Source organism: Scyliorhinus canicula, chromosome 10 (assembly GCF_902713615.1).
Source record: "Scyliorhinus canicula chromosome 10, sScyCan1.1, whole genome shotgun sequence".
Lineage (NCBI taxonomy): Eukaryota > Metazoa > Chordata > Chondrichthyes > Carcharhiniformes > Scyliorhinidae > Scyliorhinus > Scyliorhinus canicula.
The window spans coordinates 26,423,040-26,447,327 of NC_052155.1; the positions used below are offsets into that span (position 1 = coordinate 26,423,040).

Genomic DNA, 24,288 nt, shown 5'->3' on the forward strand with positions numbered 1-24,288 from the left:
GTGAATCTATGGAATTCCTTGCCCAGTGAAGCAGTTGAGGCTCCTTCATTACATGTTTTTAAGGTAAAGATAGATAGTTTTTTGAAGAATAAAGGGATTAAGGGTTATGGTGTTCGGGCCGGAAAGTGGAGCTGAGTCCACAAAAGATCAGCCATGATCTAATTGAATGGCGGAGCAGGCTCGAGGGGCCAGATGGCCTACTCCTGCTCCTAGTTCTTATGTTCTTATGTCATTCAATACTATCATGGCTGATCTTCCTTCGGCCTCAACTCCACTTTCATACCCATTCTCCATAATCCTTCAACTCATTACTAATTTAAAATCTGTCTATCTCCTCCTTTAATTTACTTAATGTCCCGGCATCCGGTGCACTCTGGGATAGTGAATTCCACAGATTTACGACCCTTTGAGAGAAGTAATTTCTTCTCATCTCAGTTTTAAACCTGCTTTAAGTCTACCCCTTATCCTAAAACTAATATCACTAGTTCTTGATTGTCCCACAAGAGGACGCATTCTCTCTATGACTTTGTCAATACCTTTTATACCGCAATTAGATCTCCTCTCATTCTTCTGATCTTATAGGTACATACATACACAGAAGTTAGGAACTGGAGGAGGCCTTTTGGCCCTTCGAGCCTGCTCCGCCATTTATCATGATAATAGCTGATTATCCAACTCAATAGTCTAATCCTGCTTTCTCCCCATAACCTTTGATCCCATTCGCCCCAAGTGCAATATCGAGCCGCATCTTGAATACATTGAATGTTTCAGCATCAACTACTTCCTATGGTAATGAATTTCACAGGCTCACCATTCTTTGGGTGAAGAAATGTCTCCTCATCTCTGACAAAATGGTTTACCCTGAATCCTCAGGTTGTGACCCCTGGTTCTGGACACAGCCACCATTGGGAACATCTTCCCTGCATCTACCATGTCTAGTCCTGGTTGAATTTTATACGTCTCTATGAGATCCCCCTCTTCTTCCGAACTCCAACGAGAACAATCCCAACCGAGTCAATCTCTCCTCATATGACAGTCCCGTCATCGCTGGAATCAGTCTGGTAAACGTTCGCTGCATTCCCTCAAGAGCAAGAACATCCTTCCACAGAAAAGGAGACCAAAACTGCACACAATATTCCAGGTGTGGCCTCACCAAGGCCCTGTAGAATTGCAACAACACATCCCTGCTCCTTTTCTCGAAACCCCTCGCAATGAAGGCCAACATACCATTAGCCTTCTTTACCGCCTGCTGCACCTGCATGCTTACCTTCAGCAACTAGTGGTCAAGGATACCCAGGTCCCGCTGCACACTCCCCTCCCCCAATTAACAACCATTCAGGTAGTAATCTGCCTTCCTGTTTTTGCTTCCAAAGTGAATAATCTCACACATCCAAATTATACTGCATCTGCCATTGATTTGCCCACTCACCCAATCTGTCCAGATCATGCTGTAGGATCTCCACATCCTCATCACAGTTCACTCTTCCACCCAACGTGGTTTCATCTGCAAACTTTGAGATGTTACATTTTGTTCCCTCATCCAAATCATTAATATATATTACGAATAGCTGGGTTCCAGCCGACCGATCCCTGTGGCACCCCACTACTTACTGCCTGCCAATTTGAAAAGGACCCAATGGAACTTGAGAGAGTACAGGCCTAAAGTGCTCAATCTCTCTTCATGAGACAAAACCCTCATCTCTGGAAACATTCTAGTGAACCTCCTCTGAACTGTCTTTAATGCAACCTCCTCAAATAAGGGGACCAAAACTGCACACAGTGCTCCAGGTGCGGTTCCACCAATATCTCTTACAGTTGCAGCAACATTTCCCTACTTTTATAATCGATTCATTTAGCTATGAAGGTCAAAATTCCATTTGCCTTTCTTGTTACGTGCAATACTAGTTTTCTGTAATGCATGCACGAGGACACTCTGATCCCTCTGCACCGAAGTACTCTTGATATTTCTCTCCATTTAGATAATAAGTTGTCTTTCCATCTTTTCAACCAAAATGAATAATCCCACACTTATGTACGTTAAACGCCATCTGTCAAATTAAGATCCATTCACCTAACCTATCTATATCCATTTGTAAAAAAAATTCTTATTTCCTCATTGCAACTTGCTATCCCAACTATTTTAGTGTAATCTGCATATGTGGCTATAGTACCTTCTATCCCTTCATCCAAGTCATTAATATATACTATGAATAGTTGGGGCACCCGAGGACTGAACCCTGTGGCAACCCACTAGTTATGTCTTGCCAACCAGAAACTTTGAGACAGTGGGCAGGATTCTGCATTTGAGATACAATGTCCTCCTGCCAGAGCTGAATTGCACCCAATATGCGACAAATTAGGAAGCAATTCCCAATCCCTCGCCATGCAAATTTTAGCATTGTTAGGTTTGCGAGGGATTCCCTAAGGAATCCCGCTATCGGTCCCCCATTTTAAGCAATGGCCTGGCCCATCAGCGAGGTCCCGCGGTTGACCCACCCCTCGCAATGCAATTCAGCACCCCCCCCCCCCCCCACCGAACCATCTCCCTTCAGGGTTGAGTAAGTCAGCTGTAAAACTAACAGCACTTAAGATCTGTTTATAGTGATCCAGGAGCTGTCAATCATATGTTTATAAACATTGGGATTAGTTTCACAGCTGACTACTTCAAAGCTATTCAACCACGAAGAAAGATGAATGGAACAATGCTGACAGCTGGGATATGTGGAAGCTGTCAATCACAAAGCCAAATGTTCCGACATGGACTGTAAATATGAATGTAACTAACAGAATGCAAGTACGGGAACCTTGGGCTAAAGGAATCAAGGGATATGGGTGGGGGTGGGGGGGGAAGGCGGATACTGAACTTGATGCTCAGTGGTGATCGTGATGAATGGCCTCCTCTATTCTGTATGTATGCTTCTCGGGCGGCATGATAGGACAGTGGTTAGCACTGTTCCTTCACAGCTCCAGGGTCCCAGGTTCGATTCCCGGCTTGGGTCATTGAGCGGAGTCTGCACATTCTTCCTGTGTTTGCGTTGATTTTCTCTGGGTGCTCCGGTTTTCTCCCACAAAAGTCCCAAAAGACATGCTTGTTAGGTAATTTGGACATTCTGAAGCCTACTTGTGACAATTAAGATTATTATTATGTGTCACTCTCTTCTGAGGGGCTTCCTGACATGGGTCTTTCTACTGAGGGAAGGGGGGATCTGACAGGGATTGGGAGGTCTTGCATAGTTTGGGGGGCATTTTACCCAATTAAGGGGCAATTTACTGCGGCCAATCCACCTACCCTGCACATCTTTTGGATTGTGGAGGTGAAACTCACGCAAACACGGGGTGAATATGCAAACTCCGCACGGACAGTGACTCGGGGCCGGGACCGAACCTGGAACTTCGGCGCTGTGAGACAGCAGTGCCAACCACTGCGCAACCATGCTGCCCTCATCCAGGTCCTTTTTAAAGAATATTGGGCATCCCACCTCTACCACCCTCCTGGACAGTGCAGTCCGGGCCATCACCGCTTACTCAAAGGGGGAGGATTTTACCCCTCACTTTGAACTTGTGTCCCCTCGTAACTTACCCTTCAGCCCCACAACCCAAACATGTGGTATGGGGAATTGGCCATACTAGCGCTAACTCCGCTACCTGCCGACTAGCACGCAAATCTCCAAGCTCAGTTATTTATACTAGCCCCAACTCCGCTACCTGCCGAAGAGTCCGTGAATCTCGAAGCTCAGTTATTTATACTAGTGCTAACTCCGCTACCTGCCGACTAGCACGCGAATCTCTGATCTCAGTTATTTATACTTGCGCTAACTCCGCTACCTGCCGACTAGCACGCAAATCTCCGAGCTCAGTTATTTATACTAGCCCCAACTCCGCTATCTGCCGACTAGTCAGCGAATCTCTGAGCTCAGTTATTTATACTAGCCCCAACTCCGCAACCTGCCGACTAGTCCGTGAATCTCCGAGCTCAGTTATTTATACTAGAGCTAACTTCGCTACCTGCCGACTAGCACGCAAAGCTCCAAGCTCAGTTATTTATACTTGCGCTAACTCCGCTACCTGCCGACTAGTCCGTGAATCTCTGAGCTCAGTTATTTATACTAGCGCTAACTCCGCTACCTGCCGACTAGTCCGTGAATCTCCAAGATCAGTTATTTATACTAGCGCTAATTCCGCTACCTGCCCACTAGTCCGTGAATCTCTGAGCTCAGTTATTTATACTAGCCCCAACTGCGCTACCTGCCGACTAGTCTGTGAATCTCCGAGCTCAGCTATTTATACTTGCGCTAACTTCGCTACCTGCCGACTAGCACGCGAATCTCCAAGCTCAGTTATTTATACTAGCCCCAACTCCGCTACCTGCCCACTAGTCCGTGAAGCTCTGAGCTCAGTTATTTATACTAGCGCTAACTCCGCTACCTGCCGACTAGTCCGTGAATCACCAAGCTCAGTATTTATACCAACCCAACTCCGCTACCTGGCGACTAGTCCGTGAATCTCTGAGCTCAGTTATTTATACTAGCCCCAACTCCGCTACCTGCCGACTAGTCTGTGAATCTCCGAGCTCAGTTATTTTTACTAGCGCTAACTTCGCTACCTGCCGACTAGCATGCAAAGCTCCAAGCTCAGTTATTTATACTGACGCTAACTCCGCTACCTGCCGACTAGCTCGCGAATCTCTGAGCTCAGTTATTTATACTAGCGCTAACTCCGCTACCTGCCGACTAGTCCGTGATTCCCTGAGCTCAGTCATTTATACTACCCCAACTCCGCTACCTGCCGACTAGCACACGGATCTCCGAGGTCAGTTATTAATACTAGCGCTAAGTCCGCTACCTGCCGACTAGCACGCGAATCTCCAAGCTCAGTATTTATACCAGCCCCAACTCCGCTATCTGCCGACTAGTCCGTGAATCTCCAAGCTCAGTTATTTATACTAGCGCTAACTCAGCTAGCTGCCGACTAGTCCATGAATCTCTGAGCTCAGTTATTTATACTAGCGCCAACTCAGCTACCTGCCGACTAGTCCATGAATCTCTGAGCTCAGTTATTTATACTAGCGCTAACTCCGCTACCTTCCGACTAGCACGGGAATCTCCGAGCTCAGTATTTATACTAGCGCTAACTCCGCTACCTGCCGACTAGTCTGTGAATCTCTGAGCTCAGTTATTTATACTAGCCCCAACTCCGCTATCTGCCGACTAGTCAGCGAATCTCCGAGCTCAGTTATTTATACTTGCGCTAACTCCGCTACCTGCCGACTAGCACGCAAAGCTCCAAGACCAGTTATTTATACTAGCGCTAACTCCGCTACCTGCTGACTAGACCGTGAATCTCCAAGCTCAGTTATTTATACTAGCCCCAACTCCGCTACCTGCTGACTAGTCTGTGAATCTCTGAGCTAAGTTATTTATACTAGCCCCAACTCCGCTACCTGCCGACAAGTCCGTGAATCTCCGAGCTCAGTTATTTATACTAGCGCTAACTCCGCTACCTGCCGACAAGCACGCGACTCTCCGAGCTCAGTTATTTATACTAGCCCCAACTTCGCTACCTGCCGACGTAGTCCGTGAATCTCTGAGCTCAGTTATTTATACTAGCCCCAACTCCGCTACCTGCCAACTAGTCCGTGAATCTCCGAGCTCAGTTATTTATACTAGCGCCAACTCAGCTGCTTGCCGACTAGTCCGTGAATCTCCGAGCTCAGTTATTTATACTAGCGCCAACTCCGCTACCTGCCAACTAGTCCATGAATCTCCGAGCTCAGTTATTTATACTAGCGCCAACTCAGCTGCCTGCCGACTAGTCTGTGAATCTCCGAGCTCAGTTATTTATACTTGCGCTAACTTCGCTACCTGCCGACTAGTCCGTGAATCTCCGAGCTTAGTTATTTATACTAGCCCCAACTACGCTACCTGCCGACTAGCACGCGAATCTCCGAGCTCAGTTATTTATACTAGCCCCAACTCCGCTTCCTGCCGACTAGTACACGAAGCTCCAAGCTCAGTTATTTATGCTAACGCTAACTCCGCTACCTGCCGACTAGTGCGTGAATCTCCAGAGCTCAGTTATTTATACTAGCGCTAACTCCGCTACCTGCCTACTAGCACGCGAATCTCCGCGCTCAGTTATTTATACTAGCGCTAACTCCGCTACCTGCCGACTAGTCCGTGAATCTCTGTGCTCAGTTATTTATACTAGCGCTAACTCCGCTACCTGCCGACTAGTACACGAAGCTCCAAGCTCAGTTATTTATTCTAGCCCCAACTCCGCTACCTGCCGACTAGTCCGTGAATCTCTGAGCTCAGTTATTTACACTAGCGCGAACTCAGCTACCTGAGAGGAGGGACTGTTGGGGGAGAGGCGCAGCCTGCAGGCTGAATTTGATTTGCTGACCACTAGAAAGGCGGAGGCACAGTGGAGGAAGGCACAGGGGGCAGTGTACGAACATGGTGAAAAGGCGAGTAGGATGCTGGCTCATCAGCTCTGCAAGCGGGATGCGGCTAAGGAAATTGCTGGAGTGAGAGACAAGAGTGGGAATGTGGTGCGGAAGGGGGTAGAGGTGAATGAGGTCTTCAAGGACTTTTACGGGGAACTGGACCGGTCGGAGCCAACGGGGGAGAGGAGGAGAATGGAGAGGTTCCTTGACGGGCTTTCTTTCCCGAAGGTGCAGGAGGAGAAGGTGGAGGGGTTGGGTGCGCCGATTGAGCTGGAGGAGCAAGTTAAGGGGATCGGGCAGATGCAGTCAGGGAAGGCACCGGGGCCGGATGGGTTCCCGGTGGAATTTTATAAAAAGTTTGTGGACGTGGTGGGCCCCTTGCTGGTGCGGACACTCAATGAAGCGTGGGAAGGGGGGACTTTGCCCCCGATGATGTCGCGGGCGCTGATCTCGTTAATTTTAAAGAGGGACAAGGACCCCCAGCAGTGTGGTTCATACAGGCCCATATCTCTCCTCAATGTGGATGCTAAAGTCCTGGCAAAAATCCTGGCCACCAGGATAGAGGACTGTGTGCCAGGGGTTGTGCACGAGGACCAGACAGGTTTCGTGAAGGGAAGGCAGCTGAACACGAATGTGCGGAGATTGTTGAATGTCATCATGATGCCGGCGATTGAGGGGGAGGCAGAGATAGTGGTGGCACTGGAAGCGGAGAAGGCCTTCGATAGAGTGGAGTGGGGGTACCTATGGGAGGTGTTGGGGAGGTTTGGATTTGGTGAAGGGTTCATTAGATGGGTACGGCTGCTGTATGAGGCCCCAATGGCGTGCGTGGCCACGAATAGGAGGAGGTCGGAGTACTTCCAGCTTTATCGAGGGACCAGGCAGGGTTGCCCCCTGTCCCCCTTGTTGTTTGCACTGGCAATCGAGCCGCTGGCTATGGCGTTGAGGGATTCAGAGAGGTGGAGAGGCTTGGTGCGATGTGGAGAGGAACATAGGGTGTCGTTGTATGCCGATGACCTGTTACTGTATGTGGCGGACCCGGTGGGAGGGATGCCGGGAGTGATGGAGTTGCTAGCTGAGTTTGGGACCTTTTCAGGTTATAAATTAAATTTAGGCAAGAGCGAGGTGTTTGTGGTGCACCCTGGAGACCAGGACGAAGGAATTGGTAGGCTCCCGCTTAGGCGGGCAGGGGAGAGCTTTAGGTACCCGGGGGTGCAGGTGGCCAGGGACTGGGGGACTCTTCACAAGCATAACCACCAGACTTGTAGATCAGATGGAGGAGGAGTTCAAGAGGTGGGACATGCTACCATTATCGTTGGCGGGGAGGGTACGGTCCGTCAAAATGACGGTGCTTCCGAGGTTCTTGTTCCTCTTTCAGTGCCTGCCCATCTTTATCCCCAGGGCCTTCTTTAGGAGAGTGACTAGCAGTATTTTGAGCTTTGTGTGGGCACATGGGACTCCGAGAGTGAAGAGGGTGTTCCTGGAGCGAGGGAGGGATAGAGGCGGGCTGGCGTTGCCCAACCTTCTGGGGTACTATTGGGCAGCCAATGTGTCAATGGTGCGTAAATGGGTGATGATGGGGGGAGGGGCGGCGTGGAAAAGAATGGAGATGGCATCATGCAGAGGTACGAGCCTGGGTGCCATGGTAACGGCACCGTTGCCGCTCTCCCCTAAGAGGTTTACCACGAGCCCGATGGTGACGGCGACCCTAAGAATCTGGGGACAGTGGAGACGGCATCGGGGGGAAACAGAGGGCTCGATGGAAGCTCCACTGGGTGGCAACCATCGGTTAATCCCGGGGAACAAGGATGGAGACTTAGGGGGTGGCAAAGGGCGGGCATCAGCAAATTGAGGGACCTGTTTATTGGCGGGAGGTTTGCGGGCCTGGGGGAACTGGAAGGTAAATTTGGCCTTCCCCAAGGGAACATGTTCAGATACTTGCAGGTAAAGGCGTTTGCTAGGCGACAGGTAGAGGGATTCCCTCTGCTGCCGTCGCGGGGGACGATGGACAGAGAATCCGTGAATCTCCGAGCTCAGTTATTTATACTAGCGCTAACTCCGCTACCTGCCGACTAGTCCGTGAATCTCCGAGCTCAGTTATTTATACTAGCCCCAACTCCGCTACCTGCCGACTAGTCCGTGAATCTCCGAGCTTAGTTATTTATACTAGCCTCAACTCCGCTACCTGCTGACTAGCACGCGAATCTCCGAGCTCAGTTATTTATAATAGCGCTAACTCCGCTACCTGCCGACTAGTCCATGAATCTCCGAGCTCAGTTATTTATACTAGCCCCAACTCCGCTACCTGCCGACTAGTACACGAAGCTCCAAGCTCAGTTATTTATACTAACGCTAACTCAGCTACCTGCCGACTAGTCCGTGAATCTCCGAGCTCAGTTATTTATACTAGCCCCAACTCCGCTACCTGCCAACTAGTCCGTGAATCTCTGTGCTGAGTTATTTATACTAGCCCCAACTCCGCTACCTGCCGACTAGCACGCGAATCTCCGAGCTCAGTTATTTATACTAGCGCTAACTCCGCTACCTGCCGACTAGTCCGTGAATCTCCGAGCTCAGTTATTTATACTAGCCCCAACTCCGCTACCTGCCGACTAGTCCGTGAATCTCCGAGCTCAGTTATTTATACCAGCCCCAACTCCGCTACCTGCTGACTAGTCCGTGAATCTCCGAGCTCAGTTATTTATACTAGCGCTAACTTCGCTACCTGCCGACTAGTCCGTGAATCTCCGAGCTCAGTTATTTATACTTACTGTTTCTAAGCTCCTGCTCCCAGAACTGGCGGCAACTCTGCCACCTGCCGATTGGATATTTGAAAGGGATGGTTGACGGCCAGTGGATAGGTTGCAACTGTAAATCCACCTGAGAGGGCAGGTTTTGATTGTAATCATCTAAGGAGGTGGAGGTCAAAATCTTACTCAATGTGGGGTGTTCAGACTTTTTTCTTTATCTGTATTTTCCATAAGGTTTTATTTCTTGCAATGCTGGGCCTGATGATGGCTGAAATCTCTGCCTGGCTGTTGGCTGGGAAGTACAAGCAAGATCTGCCTCAACTGCAGGAGAAATATTAGCTCTGAGAGGATGTGCTGCAGGGCCTAAATTTTACTTAGCTGGCAGGCATCAAGTTGCACATGCACAGTTCATGACTTCCCAAAAGTATAATTTAAACCAAATTGACTCAAGATCTACAGCAGATGTCAGGCTGGGGAATCTGTAATATTCAGCACAGGACTTTTGCCTTTTCTTAAAAATAGAAAGATAAGTAATTTGATGCCTTTTCTCAGAATTATGATTAATTTGGTTTCTTTTAAATGCCAAACTGTAATCCAAAGGGGGTTGGGGTAAGGGGGAGTCAATCCACAGCTTAAATGAAGCTTATTTTTGATCTTATGGTATACCAAATGGTACTTCAGTTAATAATAACTCCTATTTATAAAACATCTTTAACTTAATAAAATGTCCCATGAGACCAGACAGTGTGACCTCTTTGTGGAACACAGTCCGCAGGCATGACCCTAACCTTCTGATTGCTTGCCATTTTAATTCACCACTTTGCAACAGGCCAATGACAGAAATGTAAGCACGAGAACAATGTTCCAGGGAGATTTAATCCAAGATTGAGGAACAGCACCTCAGCTTCTGATTCAGCAATTTACAGCCTTCTGGACTCAACATTGAATTCGACAACTTCAGATCATAAATTCTGCTCTCAATTCTGATTTATCTATCCAATTGCCAGTCTATTCTTAACCCTCTCTCTGGACTAATACTTTGTTTCTTTACTGCAGCACGGTAGCATTGTGGATAGCACAATCGCTTCACAGCTCCAGGGTCCCAGGTACGATTCAGGCTTGGGTCACTGTCTGTGCGGAGTCTGCACATCCTCCCCGTGTATGCGTGGGTTTCCACCGGGTGCTCCGGTTTCCTCCCACAGTCCAAAGATGTGCAGGTTAGGTGGATTGGCCATGATAAATTGCCCTTAGGGTTTAAAATTGCCCTTAGTGTTAGGTGGGGTTACTGGGTTATGGGGATAGGGTGGAGGTGTTGACCTTGGGTAGGATGCTCTTTCCAAGAGCTGGTGCAGATTAGATGGGCTGAATGGCCTCCTTCTGCACTGTAAATTCTATGTAATTCTATGTAATCTACCACTCACTTTGCCATTTATTCCACGATATTTTAGTATTTTTTTAAAATTCAAGTTTACAGGATGTGTGTATTGTTGCTTCTAATAATCTTTATTTGTGTCACAAGTTGGCTTACATTAACACTGAAATTGAGTTACTGTGAAAATCCCCCAGTCACCACACACTGGCGCCTGTTCTGGGGCCAGCATTTATTGTCCATCCCGAGTTGCACTCTCGAACCTATTCCAGATCTTCCCCTTTGTCTTCCTCTCCCTCTCCCCTTTCAAGAGCATAGAGCCCATTGCATTTCCACCTCCCTTCAGTTCAAAAGAGACAAATTCAATTTGAAACATTAACTCCGTTTCCCTCTCCACATGTGCTACCTGACCTGTTGAGTATTTCCAGCACTTTGTTTTTATTAAACCACACCCGCCAGCCAAATATTCTACCTCTCAAATATAACATAAATGAAACCCTGGAATATGTTGAACATTTCCCATACTTGGCAGCCACCTCTCTTAAAAGACAATGTTTGACAAGGCGATCAAATATCAGATCAGCTGCACCAGCTCAGCCTACTGATGGAGAGTGGTGGGCGACAAGTAAACAGGATTCTCTAGTGTGCAGAGCAATTGTTGTCACAATACGACTGGACTGCAGACCTGAGCTGTGTATCAGGTGACAGAGAATCATAGAATCGTTAAAAATTTACAGCACGGAGGGAGGCCATTCAGCCGAACAAAGCAGCCATCCCAACTAATCCTAGTTTCCAGTTTTTGGTCAGTTACCTTGTAGGTTAAGGTACTCCAAGTACTTTTTAAATGTTATAATGTTATAACCACCCTTTCACACACCTCACATCACCTTTCAACATTTTATCTCAATTTAAATCTGTGCCTTTGTATGATGGACCTCTCCCCGTCCCCTCAGCGGAGGGGAATAGAACTTTCTTATTCACTATTTAGACCCCACATAATTTTATACACTTCAATTTGGTCTCCCTCTGCCTCTATAATTTACCACAGTTCTCCAGTACAGGCAACGTCTTTGTAAAACTCTGTACCCTCTCAAGTGCAACATAAGGGCATGAGGAAATGTAATCAGTAAGATCGGTAGCATTGTGGATAGCACAAATGCGTCACGGCTCCAGGGTCCCAGGTTCGATTCCGGCTTGGGTCACTATCTGTGCGGAGTCTGCACATCCTCCCCATGTGTGCGTGGGTTTCCTCCGGGTACTCCGGTTTCCTCCCACAGTCCAAAGATGTGCAGGTTAGGTGGATTGGCCATGATAAATTGCCCTTAGTGTCCAAAATTGCCCTTAGTGTTGGGTGGGGTTACTGGGTTATGGGAATAGGGTGGAGGTGTTGACCTTGGGTAGGGTGCTCTTTCCAAGAGCCGGTGCAGACTCGATGGGCCGAATGGCCTCCTTCTGCACTGTGAAATCTATGAAATCTCTGCCGCATCCTCCCAATCTATGGGAGAACCATCGACCAAACAGGAGTATCATTCCATAGAATCACTCATAGGGCAGAAGGGGGCCATTCGGCTCATTGAGTCTGTCCTGACCCTTCAAAAGAGCACTCTACCTAGGCCCACACACCCCCAACCTAACCAGCACTTCTTCAGACAGTGGGAGGAAACTGGGGTACCTGAAAAAACTCCACATAGACAATCTTCCAAGGCCAGAATCGAACCCGGGTTCTTGGCACCATGAGGCAGCAGACCTAACCACTGTGCCACCGTGCTGCTCCGTTCTTGAAACCTGGTCCACAAGGATTCAGGAAAAACCCCTGCAACATCAACTTCGTTCCACATGGCAGAAAAGAATCTCCCCAACAAGGGCCTGTTTTCCCGACGTAAAAAGGCTAACATTCCACGGCAAAGGAAACACTTCAAAGACATTTTGAAGCTGCCCTGAAGAACAGCAGCATCGACAGCTGGGAGAAGCTTGCTATCAAACATTCAAAATGGTAACAACTTGTCCATCCACTGCATCATGCTTTGAGTCACAACATCATAACTATGAGGCAGAAAAAGAGAGAAAAGGAAGCCAATCCTGCAATCCAGATATCCTGCCCCATTCACCCAAACATCTGTTTAGATGAAGTATCCAGGCCACATACCACTATTCAAGTACTGCTCACTTCCATCAGTTTCCTCTCTGGCATTCCATGCAGATGAAAAGATTTCCCTTTACAAAGAACAGCAAGGCTACTAAACATATTAATAAACCTCAAATTTCCTCCCTATCGTATCCTTCATCCTGTAAAATTATGACTTCACCACTGTTCAAAGGAAGTTTACATGCTTTACAAACTTCCGTTATTTATTCCATTAGACAACTCTTACACAAGAGACTGGCTTCAACACCGACTCCTCCATTTAATCATGTAGTATGAAGCGATTTAGCATTTTCTCTTGGCACACACACATCCAAATATTGTAACCTGTTTTGCATTATTATTTCTCCAAAGTAGCTGTGTCATCAAGATCCTTTATCAGTCTCCACACTGCAAATTCAACGGCTTGTAAACAACAGTGTCAAAGAGATTTACAGCCTAGGAGGAGACTTTTTGGCTCTGTGTGTCTGCACCAACTCTTTCCTTGAATGAAGATTCAAGTGTAACCGCAGTTCACAATGTTAACTGACTGCACATAGACATTCAGATTTAATATTTACTTTGCATGGAGTTTCGCCATATATTCCAATGGTGGCCTTCTCACCTCGCTTCTCATCCCCTCCATGCATGGCACAGACAGTAAACTGTGACAGGCAAATATGACCAACAAGTTCAGAAAATCCATACCAGTTGTCCCTTTCTTTAAAAAAAAAGACCATCTACAGATATAATTTTTTTTAAATAAATTCAGTGTACCCTGTCATGATATGCAAACAGGCAGCGAATGAACACGTAGAATAGGACACGCCCAATGAGCAGTGAGGACACTCAGGGGTGGTATCTCACTATAAAAGGGATGAGGCACTCACACCCCGCCTCTTTCCACAGACCAACATCTACAGAGTGAGACAGGGTTTATCCTCAGCATCACACCCCAGCACGTGGCTTAGAGCAAGGCTGGTACAGTTAGACTGAGTTACTGCATTTAGATTAGCAGAGAGTCAGACTCGCGAGCTAGGGGCACACTGCCACCCACGTTAGCACAGGCCTCAATCTCGCTGATACCTAAGAAAGACAAAGACCCAACGGAATGTGGGTCATACAGACCCATCTCACTGCTGAACGCAGACGCCAAATTACTGGCCAAAATCCTAGCCAAAAGGCTAGAAGACTGTGTACCCGAGGTGGTCACAGAGGACCAGACCGGCTTCGTCAAAGTTAGACAGCTTACCTCGAACATCAGGCGCCTGCTGAACGTGATAATGACCCCTTCCGGGGAGAGAACACAAGAGGTGATCGTCTCCCTGGACGCAGAAAAGGCCTTCGACAAAGTCGAATGGAAATATCTCAGAGGTACTGGAGTGGTTCGGGCTTGGAACAGGGTTCACCTCTTGGGTAAAGCTCCTATACAACGCTCCCATGGTGAGCGTACGGACCAACAATACCAACTCCCAATACTTCCAGCTGCACAGGGGCACCAGCAGAGATGGAACACACTCCCACTCTCCCTGGCGGGGAGAGTCCAGACGATCAAAATGAACGTACTGCCCAGGTTCCTCTTCCTGTTTCACGGCAGCACTCCCATCCCCACCCAAAAAACACTCCAGCAGCCCAGTGGTGACAGCCACCCTCCAATCCTGGAACCAACTGCGGCAGCAATTTGGCCTGATCAAAATGTCGGACAAGGCTCCCATCTGCAACAACCATAGGTTCACACCAGCACTGACTGACGCCACCTTCAAAAGGTGGAGGCATGATGGAGGGACACTGACAATCAGGGACCAATACACGGATGGCAGGATCACTACACTGGACGAACTGACAGATAAATTTCGGCTAGCCAGGGGGAATGAGCTACGGTATCTGCTGGTCAAAAACTTCTTACGAAAGGAGACAAGGACGTACCCACAACCGCCATGACAGACACTACTGGAAGACCTACTGGACACAAGTATCCTAGAGAAAGGGAACTGTAGCGACATGTATGACCGACTGGTAGAAAGGGCCGACACCGTACTGGACGCAACAAGAAAGAAATGGGAGGAGGACCTGGGGATTGAGATAGGGTGGGGACTCTGGAGCAAGGCACTGCATAGGGTCAACTCCACCGCCACGTGCGCAAGGCTCAGCCTGACGCAACTAAAATTGGTACATAGAGCCCACTTAACAAGAATCCGTATGAGTAGGTTCTTCCCAGAGGTGGAGGACAGATGTGAACGGTGCCAAAGAGGCGCGGCCAACCACGCCCACATGTTCTGGTCTTGCCCCAGACTTGTGGAGTACTGGACAGCCTTCTTCGAGGCTATGTCCAAAGTGGTGGGGGTGAGGGTGGAGCCATGCCCGATAGTGGCAATCTTCGGGGTTTCAGACCAGCCAAATCTATTCCTGGGTAGGAGGGCGGATGCCCTTGCCTTTGCCTCCCTGATCGCCCGCCGTAGAATCCTGTTTGGCTGGCAGCAGCACCACCCAGAGCTGCAGACTGGCTGTCCGACCTCTCGCAATCTCTCCAAATGGAGAAAATCAAATTTGCCATCCGAGGGTCAGACGACGGCTTCCACAGAACGTGGGAGCCATTCATGCAACTGTTCCGAGACCTGTTTGTGGCCAACGAACAAGAGGAAGAATAGCCGGGTGGCCAAGAATCAGGGGAAAATGGTCGGGAGTCAGGGGGAGGTAGCCGGGGCATGGAGGGGAGAGATGGACTGGGAGAGGGGGGGGGGGGAGAACCAAGGAAACTGGAGATGGAGGACGGGAGGAGCGGCAGAAGCGAGGGCGAGTGTGGGACAGCAGCGAGACCCGTCCGGGAAGGGCGGGCGACAGCAACACACAGCACAGCCATATATCGCACACTGTGATTTTCTCCCCTACTTATGTGGTGTGGGTAATTTTGCCAGATGTCCAGAGATGCCGCTGTCGAGCTGGTGCACAATACCCCACCAGTTATTCCATATCATATGTTATTGTATTTATTTTTTGTTGGGGTGTGCCCTTCTCCTCTAAATGATATATATAGATATATGTGTGTGTGTGTTTCTTATTCTGTGTACATAACGGTAATTATACCTTATTCAAAAACAACCCAATAAAAACATTTATAAAAAAAAGATTAGCAGAGAGTCGAACTCATTGAGAACTGTACTAATAGTTCAATAAAACACAATGAACTCACTTCAAAGTCTGGAGCATCTTACACTCAAAACTGCATCAAGTGGAAGCTTGTGTTATTCCAAATTACACAACACAACATACCCAATTATTGTTTTCCAATTAAGGGGCAATTTAGCATAGCCAATGCACCTAACTTGCACATCTTTGGGTTGTGGGGGTGAAACCCACGCAAACACGGGAAGAATGTGCAAACTCCACACGGAATGGGACCCAGAGCCAGGATCGAACCTGGGACCTCGGCATCATGATGTAGCAATGCTAACCACTGTGCCACCGTGCTGCCCTATAGATATAAATGTAGCAGTCTAAGTCGAAGGCTGCGAAATTTTCAACTACTCTGAACAATAATAAAAACAATGAACAGAGTAAATAGTGTTCCTCACCATATTAAAATAATTAAGTGTCAATTCACTTTAGTGTTGAGTAAAAATGCCTTATCAGTGACAGTAATAAAATTTCAGGTGATAAATTTAAAGTATCTTTACCCATGGGGTCTGAAATAGTGCATGCATCAATAATTCTGACTTGTACTCCAGTAACAGCATTTAATGTAAAACTCGTATCAGAAGATAAAATAATGCACACTCACCTGTCGGATGATATGTACCGGAAAAGTCTGCAAGAAAGAAAACATGAAATGCATTACTTTTATCACTTGTGCTTTATATTTTTGCTCTGTCATGCTTCTTTATCATACAAAACAGTAAATGAATAATTACTAATAATTTACTATAGTTACTAATATACAGTTGATAGGGAAGTAGTTCGCACTTAAGAGTCCTCTGGCACAAGCAATTGTTGAAGTTAGGTCCCTCATTTTCATTGAGGTGGATAAGAAAGTGATGGAGAACGAGCAGTTACGGTGCAAAGAAAATACAACGGTAGATCTGCTGGTATTTGTGCTCTAACAGTCTATTCAAACTACTCAGTCACACATCTGTGTATTTCATGTCCAAACACTTAAAGAACATCTAAATTCAGTAGAAACAACGTCAGCACTCTTAAAACTATAATAATTAAATCAGTGTTTTTGCTAGAAGTGACAGTTCAGTGCTGTTCATAACCAGCCATGAATGTATTCAACGATTGAACAATCACAGCCTTCTGGGGTAGTTAATTCCAAAGATGTAGGTCTGAGCGAAACTAAAATTCTTTTAATCTCAGACCAAAATGGCTCATCCCTTATCCTGAGATTATACACATAATTTTAGAGGGGGAAACAGTATCTACCATGCCAAATCAGCTCAGAATTTTCTATGTTTCAATTAGATCCTCTCTCAATCTTCTGAACTCCAGATTATAGTCTGACTCTATTCAATCTTCCTTCGTAGGACAATCCCCCTCATCCCAGGAATTAATTTAGTGAACCTTCATCACACACACTCTTAAACAAGGATATTCTTCATTTGGTATAGAGGCTAAAACTGCACTCGCTATTCAATGTGTTGTCTCAGCAAGCACTGTAGAATTATAGCAAGACGTCCCTTCTTGTCCATTCAACACCTTTTGCAGACATGGTCTTCCTCACAGCTTAGTCTCCTACCTAGCTTTGTATCATCAAGGGGCAGCACGGTGGCACAGTGGTTAGCATTGCTGCCTACAGCACTGAGGACCCGGGTTCGAATCCCGGCCCTGGGTCACTTTCCATGTGGAGTTTGCACATTCTCCCCGTATCTGCGTGGGTTCCACCCCCACAACCCAAAAGATGTGCAGGGTAGGTAGATTGGCCACTCTAAATTGCCCCTTAATTGGAAAAAACAATTGGGTACTCTAAATTTATTTTTTAAAAAGCTTTGTATCATCAGAAAATAAAATACACTGAGTCCCTTCATCTAAGTCATTAGCATAGATTAATAGGAAGCCCCGGCTCTAAAGCTTCTGGCACCAACTAATAATGGCTGGCCAACTTGAAGGTGAAGTGCTGATTGCCACCCTATTTGCACCCTTGAAATAGTTCTTTACCCATACTAATTTAGGGTACTCTAAATTTATGGGCAGCACGGTAGCATGGTGGTTAGCAGCTCCAGGGTCCCAGGTTCGATTCCCGGCTGGGTCACTGTCTGTGCGGAGTCTGCACGTCCTCCCCGTGTGTGCGTGGGTTTCCTCCGGGTGTTCCGGTTTCCTCCCACAGTCCAAAGATGTGCGGGTTAGGTGGATTGGCCAGGCTAAATTGCCCTTAGTGTCCTAAAAAATAAGGTTAATGGGGGTTGTTGGGTTACTGGTATAGGGTGGATACGTGGGCTTGAGTAGGGTGATCATTGCTCAGCACAACATCGAGGGCCGAAGGGCCTGTTCTGTGCTGTACTGTTCTAATATATTACCCCAACCCCATGAGCCTTTATCTCGTGTGGCAACGTTTTGTGTAACGATGCTGGGAAAGTGGTTCAAGTATCAGTGGGGGAGCATTTTGTAGACAGTGATCATAATTCTGTTAGATTCAAGATTGTTATGGAAAAGGACAAGGATAGGGCTGAGATTAAAAGGACAAGTTCTAAACTGGGGGAAGGCTGATTTTAATAAGATCAGTCATGTTTTAGCCAGAGTGGACACGAGAAGACATTTTTAGGTAAATCTGTGACAGAACAGTGGGACGCATTGAGGAAGGAAAATGGGGGGAGGACAGGGACAACATGTTGCAGTCAAGAAAAAGGGTGGGATCAACAAATCCACTGAACCCTGGGTATCAAGGGATATACAGCATTGGATCAGGAGAAAAGGGCAGGCTTATGGCAGATATCGAGGGCTCGAAACAGCAGAAGCTCTAGAGGCATATAGAATGCGCAAATAGGAACTTAAAAGGAAATTAGGAATGCAAAAAGGGGACATGAAAGGATACAGGCAGGTAAAGTAAAGGAAAATCCCACGTTGTTTTCCAAGTACATTAAGAATAAAAGGATAACTAGGGTAAGAGTAGGGCCCATTAAGGACCACAGTGATAATTTGTGTGTGGAGCCGAAGGATGTAAGTAGGTTTCTAAATGAATACATGATTTGATTTATTGTCACATGTACCGAGGTAAGTGCGTACAATCCAGGCAGCTTATTCCATACATGAAAAACATAGGACATGCATAAATATACAATGTAAATACATTGACATTGGGTGAAACATACGGAGTGTAGTGCTATATAGTAGAGAAGATGCGTGGAGAGATCAGTTCAGTCCATAAGAGGGTCATTCAGGAGTTTGGTAACAGTGGGGAAGAAGCTGTTTTTGAACCTGTGGAACGGCAACTTATTATCTAAACGGGGAGAGACTTTAGGGTGCTCCGATGCAGAGGGATCTGGGAGTCCTTGTGCATGAGCCACAGAAAACGAGCATGTGGGTACAGCAGATAATACCAAAAGGAATTGAGTAGGGGCTGGTTTAGCAAAGTGGGCTAAACAGCTGGCTTTTAATGCAGAACAATGCCAGCAGCACGGGTTCAATTCCTGTACCGGCATCCCTGAACAGGTGCCGGAATGTGGCGACTAGGGGCTTTTCACAGTAATTTCACTGAAGCCTACTTGTGACAATAAGCGATTATTATTATTACCACCATACACAAACATAACAGAGAGTTTTCTATGAAATGCTCTTTTCTTTCCAGCTTTTGAGACTGATGGACTGCATACTTTTCCAGTCTTGTACTCTCTTATGGGTTCACAGTTGCACAGCACATCCAACGGATGAGACCATGCTCAAACATGAACAGTAGTAATTAGACAAAGGCAGGAAGTGGAATTTTGCATAATGTCCAATTAAAATTGGAAAACTTCAAGGAGCAAATTAATTTTACTTTTGTGATTCTGGCTCACCTTTAGAGGATACCAAATCAGATGCAGGGGAGATTTGTATTCTTAATAAAGAATCACTCCTAAAGCCAGCATTGATACTATTTATATGTACTCTGCAATTCTTAATCATATCTTCAAGTCACAAATGGGGGTGGCTAGCACTGTTGCCTCACAACACCAGGGGCCGGGTTCAATTCCGGCCTCAGGTGCACATTCTCCCCGTGTCTGTGTGGGTTTCCTCTGGTGCTCCGGTTTCCTCCCACAGTCCAAAGATGTGCAGGTTAGGTGGATGGGTCCCGATTAGGTTACGGGGTTAGGGCAGGGTAGATGGGGAGTGGGCATGGGTAGAGTGCGTTTTTAGAACATCAGTGCAAACCCAATGGGCCCAGTGGCCTCCTTCTGCACCGTAGGGATTCTATGATTCTATGATTGGAATTCTCAATTTTGTCTGCAGGTCCTCTCAAGGTCAGTTAATCAATCGATCCTCAAAATGTCATGATATTCAGCTGCTATAAAGTACAAATAAAGCACAAATAATAAGATAAAACAAGGTTTTAAGCAAAATACTGAATTAAAGTACACTGCACACATCTCAAGAGGGGAAAAAAACTTTATAGACATTTATAATAGGCATTTCTGTGGAAAATGTTCTCTTCCCTACAACAATGTAGTTGTAGTGGGCAGCACGGTAGCATGGTGGTTAGCATAAATGCTTCACAGCTCCAGGGTCCCAGGTTCAGTTCCCGGCTGGGTCACTACTGTCTGTGCGGAGTCTGCACGTCCTCCCCGTGTGTGCGTGGGTTTTCTCCGGGTGCTCCGGTTTCCTCCCACAGTCCAAAGATGTGCGGGTTAGGTGGATTGGCCATGCTAAATTGCCCGTAGTGTCCTAAAAAGTAAGGTTATGGGGGGAGTTGTTGGGTTACGGGTATAGGGTGGATACGTGGGTTTGAGTAGGGTGATCATTGCTCGGCACAACATCGAGGTCCGAAGGGCCTGCTCTGTGCTGTACTGTTCTATGTTCTATGTTCTAATGTGCAAACATCTGGATGTGTGACATCCATAGGGACCATGAAGTAATGGTTTCCATATATAACCTCTTAACCTTCTCTTAACTAGCTGTGCCATCAGACTGCCAATCAAACGCTAACATGGGTGAGTCAAAATTTCTCCCAATGGAACACAGGAAAATAAAAGTTAATCACTCTGGCTAGCATTGAAAACTTTGCTCACTAGCCAGTGGCTTCATCACACTAAAATGAATCAGTATTCACAGATGGCGATCTGTTTGACTTGAACAAGAACACCAACCTCCATATCTATCCAACACAAGACCAATTAGCTCCTGCCCCACTGAAAAATTCTTGCACATCTTTGTTACATCCAGATTTACTTCATTTTACACCCCTTTGCTGGTTCCTAACTTTCTCTAGACATAAATTTAAACTTCACATTTTCATAAATAAATCTCAAGCCTACTCTCCCAAAAACCCTTGATCTCTATTTATCTTCTTCCCCCTTAAAAGGCATCTCTTGCAGCAAGTCTTAGGTCAGCTGTCAGGGTCAGTATTCCTGTTTTAATCTTCTGCTGAAACATTTTTTTAACCTTATTAAAATGGGCTATAAAAAACAAAAACAGTTGTTTCTAAGTCATTAGCAAATCACACAATATATATTTAAAATGCTTCCCCATGGAGGTGGTAGAGGCATCATTTCTTACAACATTAAAAAACATCAGGTTAAAAATCACACTGCACACTCAGCTGGCTAGGCCAGCATTTATTGCCCATCTGCAACTGCCTTTGAGAATATGGTGGTGAGTTGCTGCAATCCACAGTGCTGTTGCGAAGAGATTTTCAGGATTTTGACCCAGCGACAATGAGGAACAGCAATACAGTCTGTTGTCATTTCCAGTCATTGCCGGATTGTCTGTCCAGTTTCATTCCATTTTTTTGTGGAAGTTTGATACAACTGAGTGGCTTGCTTGGAGGCCATTCCAGAGGGAAGTCTACTACAGTCAACTACATTGTTGTGGGTCTTGGGTCACATTGAGCTTAAACCAAGATGGAGATTTCCTTTCTTAAAAGGGCATTAAAAAAACATATAGGCTTTTACTACAATTGTCACTAGTTTCACGGTTACTGAGATTAGTTTTTAGTTCCAAATTATTGAATTTAAATTCCATCAGGTGCCGAGGTGCAATTTGAACCCATGGCCAGACAGCATTAGCTTGGGCCTCTTGAGTAACACCACCATTCCCCCTGCATTAACCCTCTACATACAAACAATGTTCTTTGTCTATTCCTTCAGTTTCTCAGTAATGATCTTAAATATATGCGCTCTGGTGGAAATACAATAATTCCCCAATCTATGTTAATTCAAGCAATTTTATGTTACTCGAGAGCCATGGAGACAAAAGGGAGCACATTTCCCTTTAAAGTAACACGGTTCATTATATGCAAACAGGCATTGTTGATTATCTAACTTCTAAATTCTCCACAAATAGCAGAAAATTTGTAGTGTGCCCGGGCAGAAGGAAAGAAAAAAAACACCCTTATTCCACATGAGAGAATTCTATGCAAAATTTACTTTATGTACAGAATACTGACATTTTAACGGAGGTAAGATTTGCATCAATGGCAGATTATTTTGGAAGAATGCCATTTTATTTATTCAAATGATTGTTATTCAGCATTTTGTGATGCCAAGCCTAGGGTGACTTTTACCATTTTGCTTAAACAGGGGAGATGGGGCAAATGAAAGACATTTGCATTTTGATTAAAGTACACGGACATGCATATCCTATACTAGTGCTTTACTTGACAAGTGAAAAATACCCTGTAAGCAAAAAGAACAAATGTTCTCCGGAAAAGTCTTGCAGGTAGTAAGGTTATTTTGAATCACAGAAAAATCATCTGGCATTAATTTAGACTTATGCATTATTTAGCTCTTTGTTGGATTTAACAAGTTAATTCAGCCTGAAAATGCACAGTACTGTACAAGAAAGACACAGTATTTCAACCTGTATTTTGTTTTTTCCGGTGAGAAACCTCTAAAATAATCTAACTCCAGTTTATCACTGATTCCTATGGGAACCTACGATTCATTTAAAGTCATTTTGCTTAAAGTTGTGATTTCAGATAACGTAACTAAGGTGTAAGTGAGAAATTACTGTACTTTTTCCAAATTCACCTTATCTAATCTGCAAGCTAAAAAGAACTGAATAATGACCACAATCAGCCTGGGCTTCTGCTCCTAAATGCTAGATTCTTTCTGGAAAGCATACTTTGCTGCTAGCTGTCGGGCCAAAATAGGGTTAGACTGGAATATAATGGTTTCACTTATGAAATCGCAAATCATTTTTGAAGTCTTACAACAACCACTTAAATCAGGTGCAGGGAAGTCCCAATTAAGAATCCAGTCACCTTCACAAAAGGAGGAAGGAAAAAACAAGTGACCAGAAAAAAGATAATCGTCAGTTGCTGGAATCTCCTCAATATATTTGAAAGTGTTTTAATAAATAGCTGGTGACAAAATCAGACTAGCAATTCGACAATCATCAACAGATAAGTGGAAAGTAAAGTCTGAGAAAGGGGTGGAAGTTTCTTGTCATTTTGAAAGAAAACTTAATGCACATAAAACCATTATTTTTCTACCCCCCACTGTGAAAGTATACAGATTTCCCGTTCTTCTGGACGTGCCAATGGTGAATGAGTGCTTTTCCACAGTTTACAAACTTCATGGTTTCTAGTTAGTTAGGTAGCCATCCTGGAGAATTTTCATCAAGTTGGAGTTACAAGCATTCAAGCCAGTAAAAACTAAATTCCTATCAAAATTTCAGAAAGATTGTTCATATTTTTCTTTCTTTGAAAATAGAGAAAATACTTGAAACAGGATGTTGAATAATTATCACTTTAACTAGTAATAGAGGTAGAATAGTTACTATCATGCTTAATGCAAACTCTTAATTTAAAAATAATTCTTTATTTTTTTTCCCCAGCCAATACTCTCCACTTTCCACTATCAGGCATTTGGAAGAAACACAGAAACATAGGTGTAGTCTTGCAATGGCATTGTTTCATAATGGGCTGGTATTCTGAAAAACTGAGATACAAATGGTCCAAAAGGGATTCGTCACCAGCTTTGGTGGCAAACATAATCAGCCGAGATTTCAGAAAGAACGTATTGTATTCAATAGAAAAACATTCTGATTTATTTTTTAGAAAGCTTTAATAGACAATATTTAGCGTGCTTGTTAGTGTGGCAAACTCACTCATGTTCTTCAGGCAAGGCAACTAGCCTCAGCTCCAAGCATTGCCTATTTATTTCCTCAGTGCTTTAAAAGAGCAGAAGGAACTACCGAAGGCCACGGCTGTGAAGTAACCTCGGGCAGGATTCTCCGCCCCCCCCCCGCAGGATCAGAGAATCGCCGGGGGGCGACGTGAATGCCACCCCTGCCTGTTGCCAAATCCTCCAGCACCGGAGATTCGGCGGGGGCGGGAATCGTGGCACTCCACGATAATTGACAAATACTCAATTAAACAGTCTTTGTGTATCTTTATTCTGGAAATGCCTGAAGGTGATGGCTCGCCCAAACCTCAGATTAAAAAATAATTAGGTGAGTTATTTTTCTTTTCCAGGTG

At 45.7% G+C, this 24,288-nt stretch overlaps 1 protein-coding gene across 1 annotated transcript in view; it reads right to left on the minus strand.

Annotated features, from left to right (window-relative positions):
• Positions 1-24,288, minus strand: part of LOC119972287 (focal adhesion kinase 1) — a 585,346-nt gene that overhangs the window by 529,514 nt on the left and 31,544 nt on the right. The window contains exon 2 of the mRNA XM_038808743.1: positions 16,462-16,488. Within this exon, the coding sequence (XP_038664671.1) occupies positions 16,462-16,488 (27 nt within the window). The remainder of the gene's footprint in view (positions 1-16,461; positions 16,489-24,288) is intronic.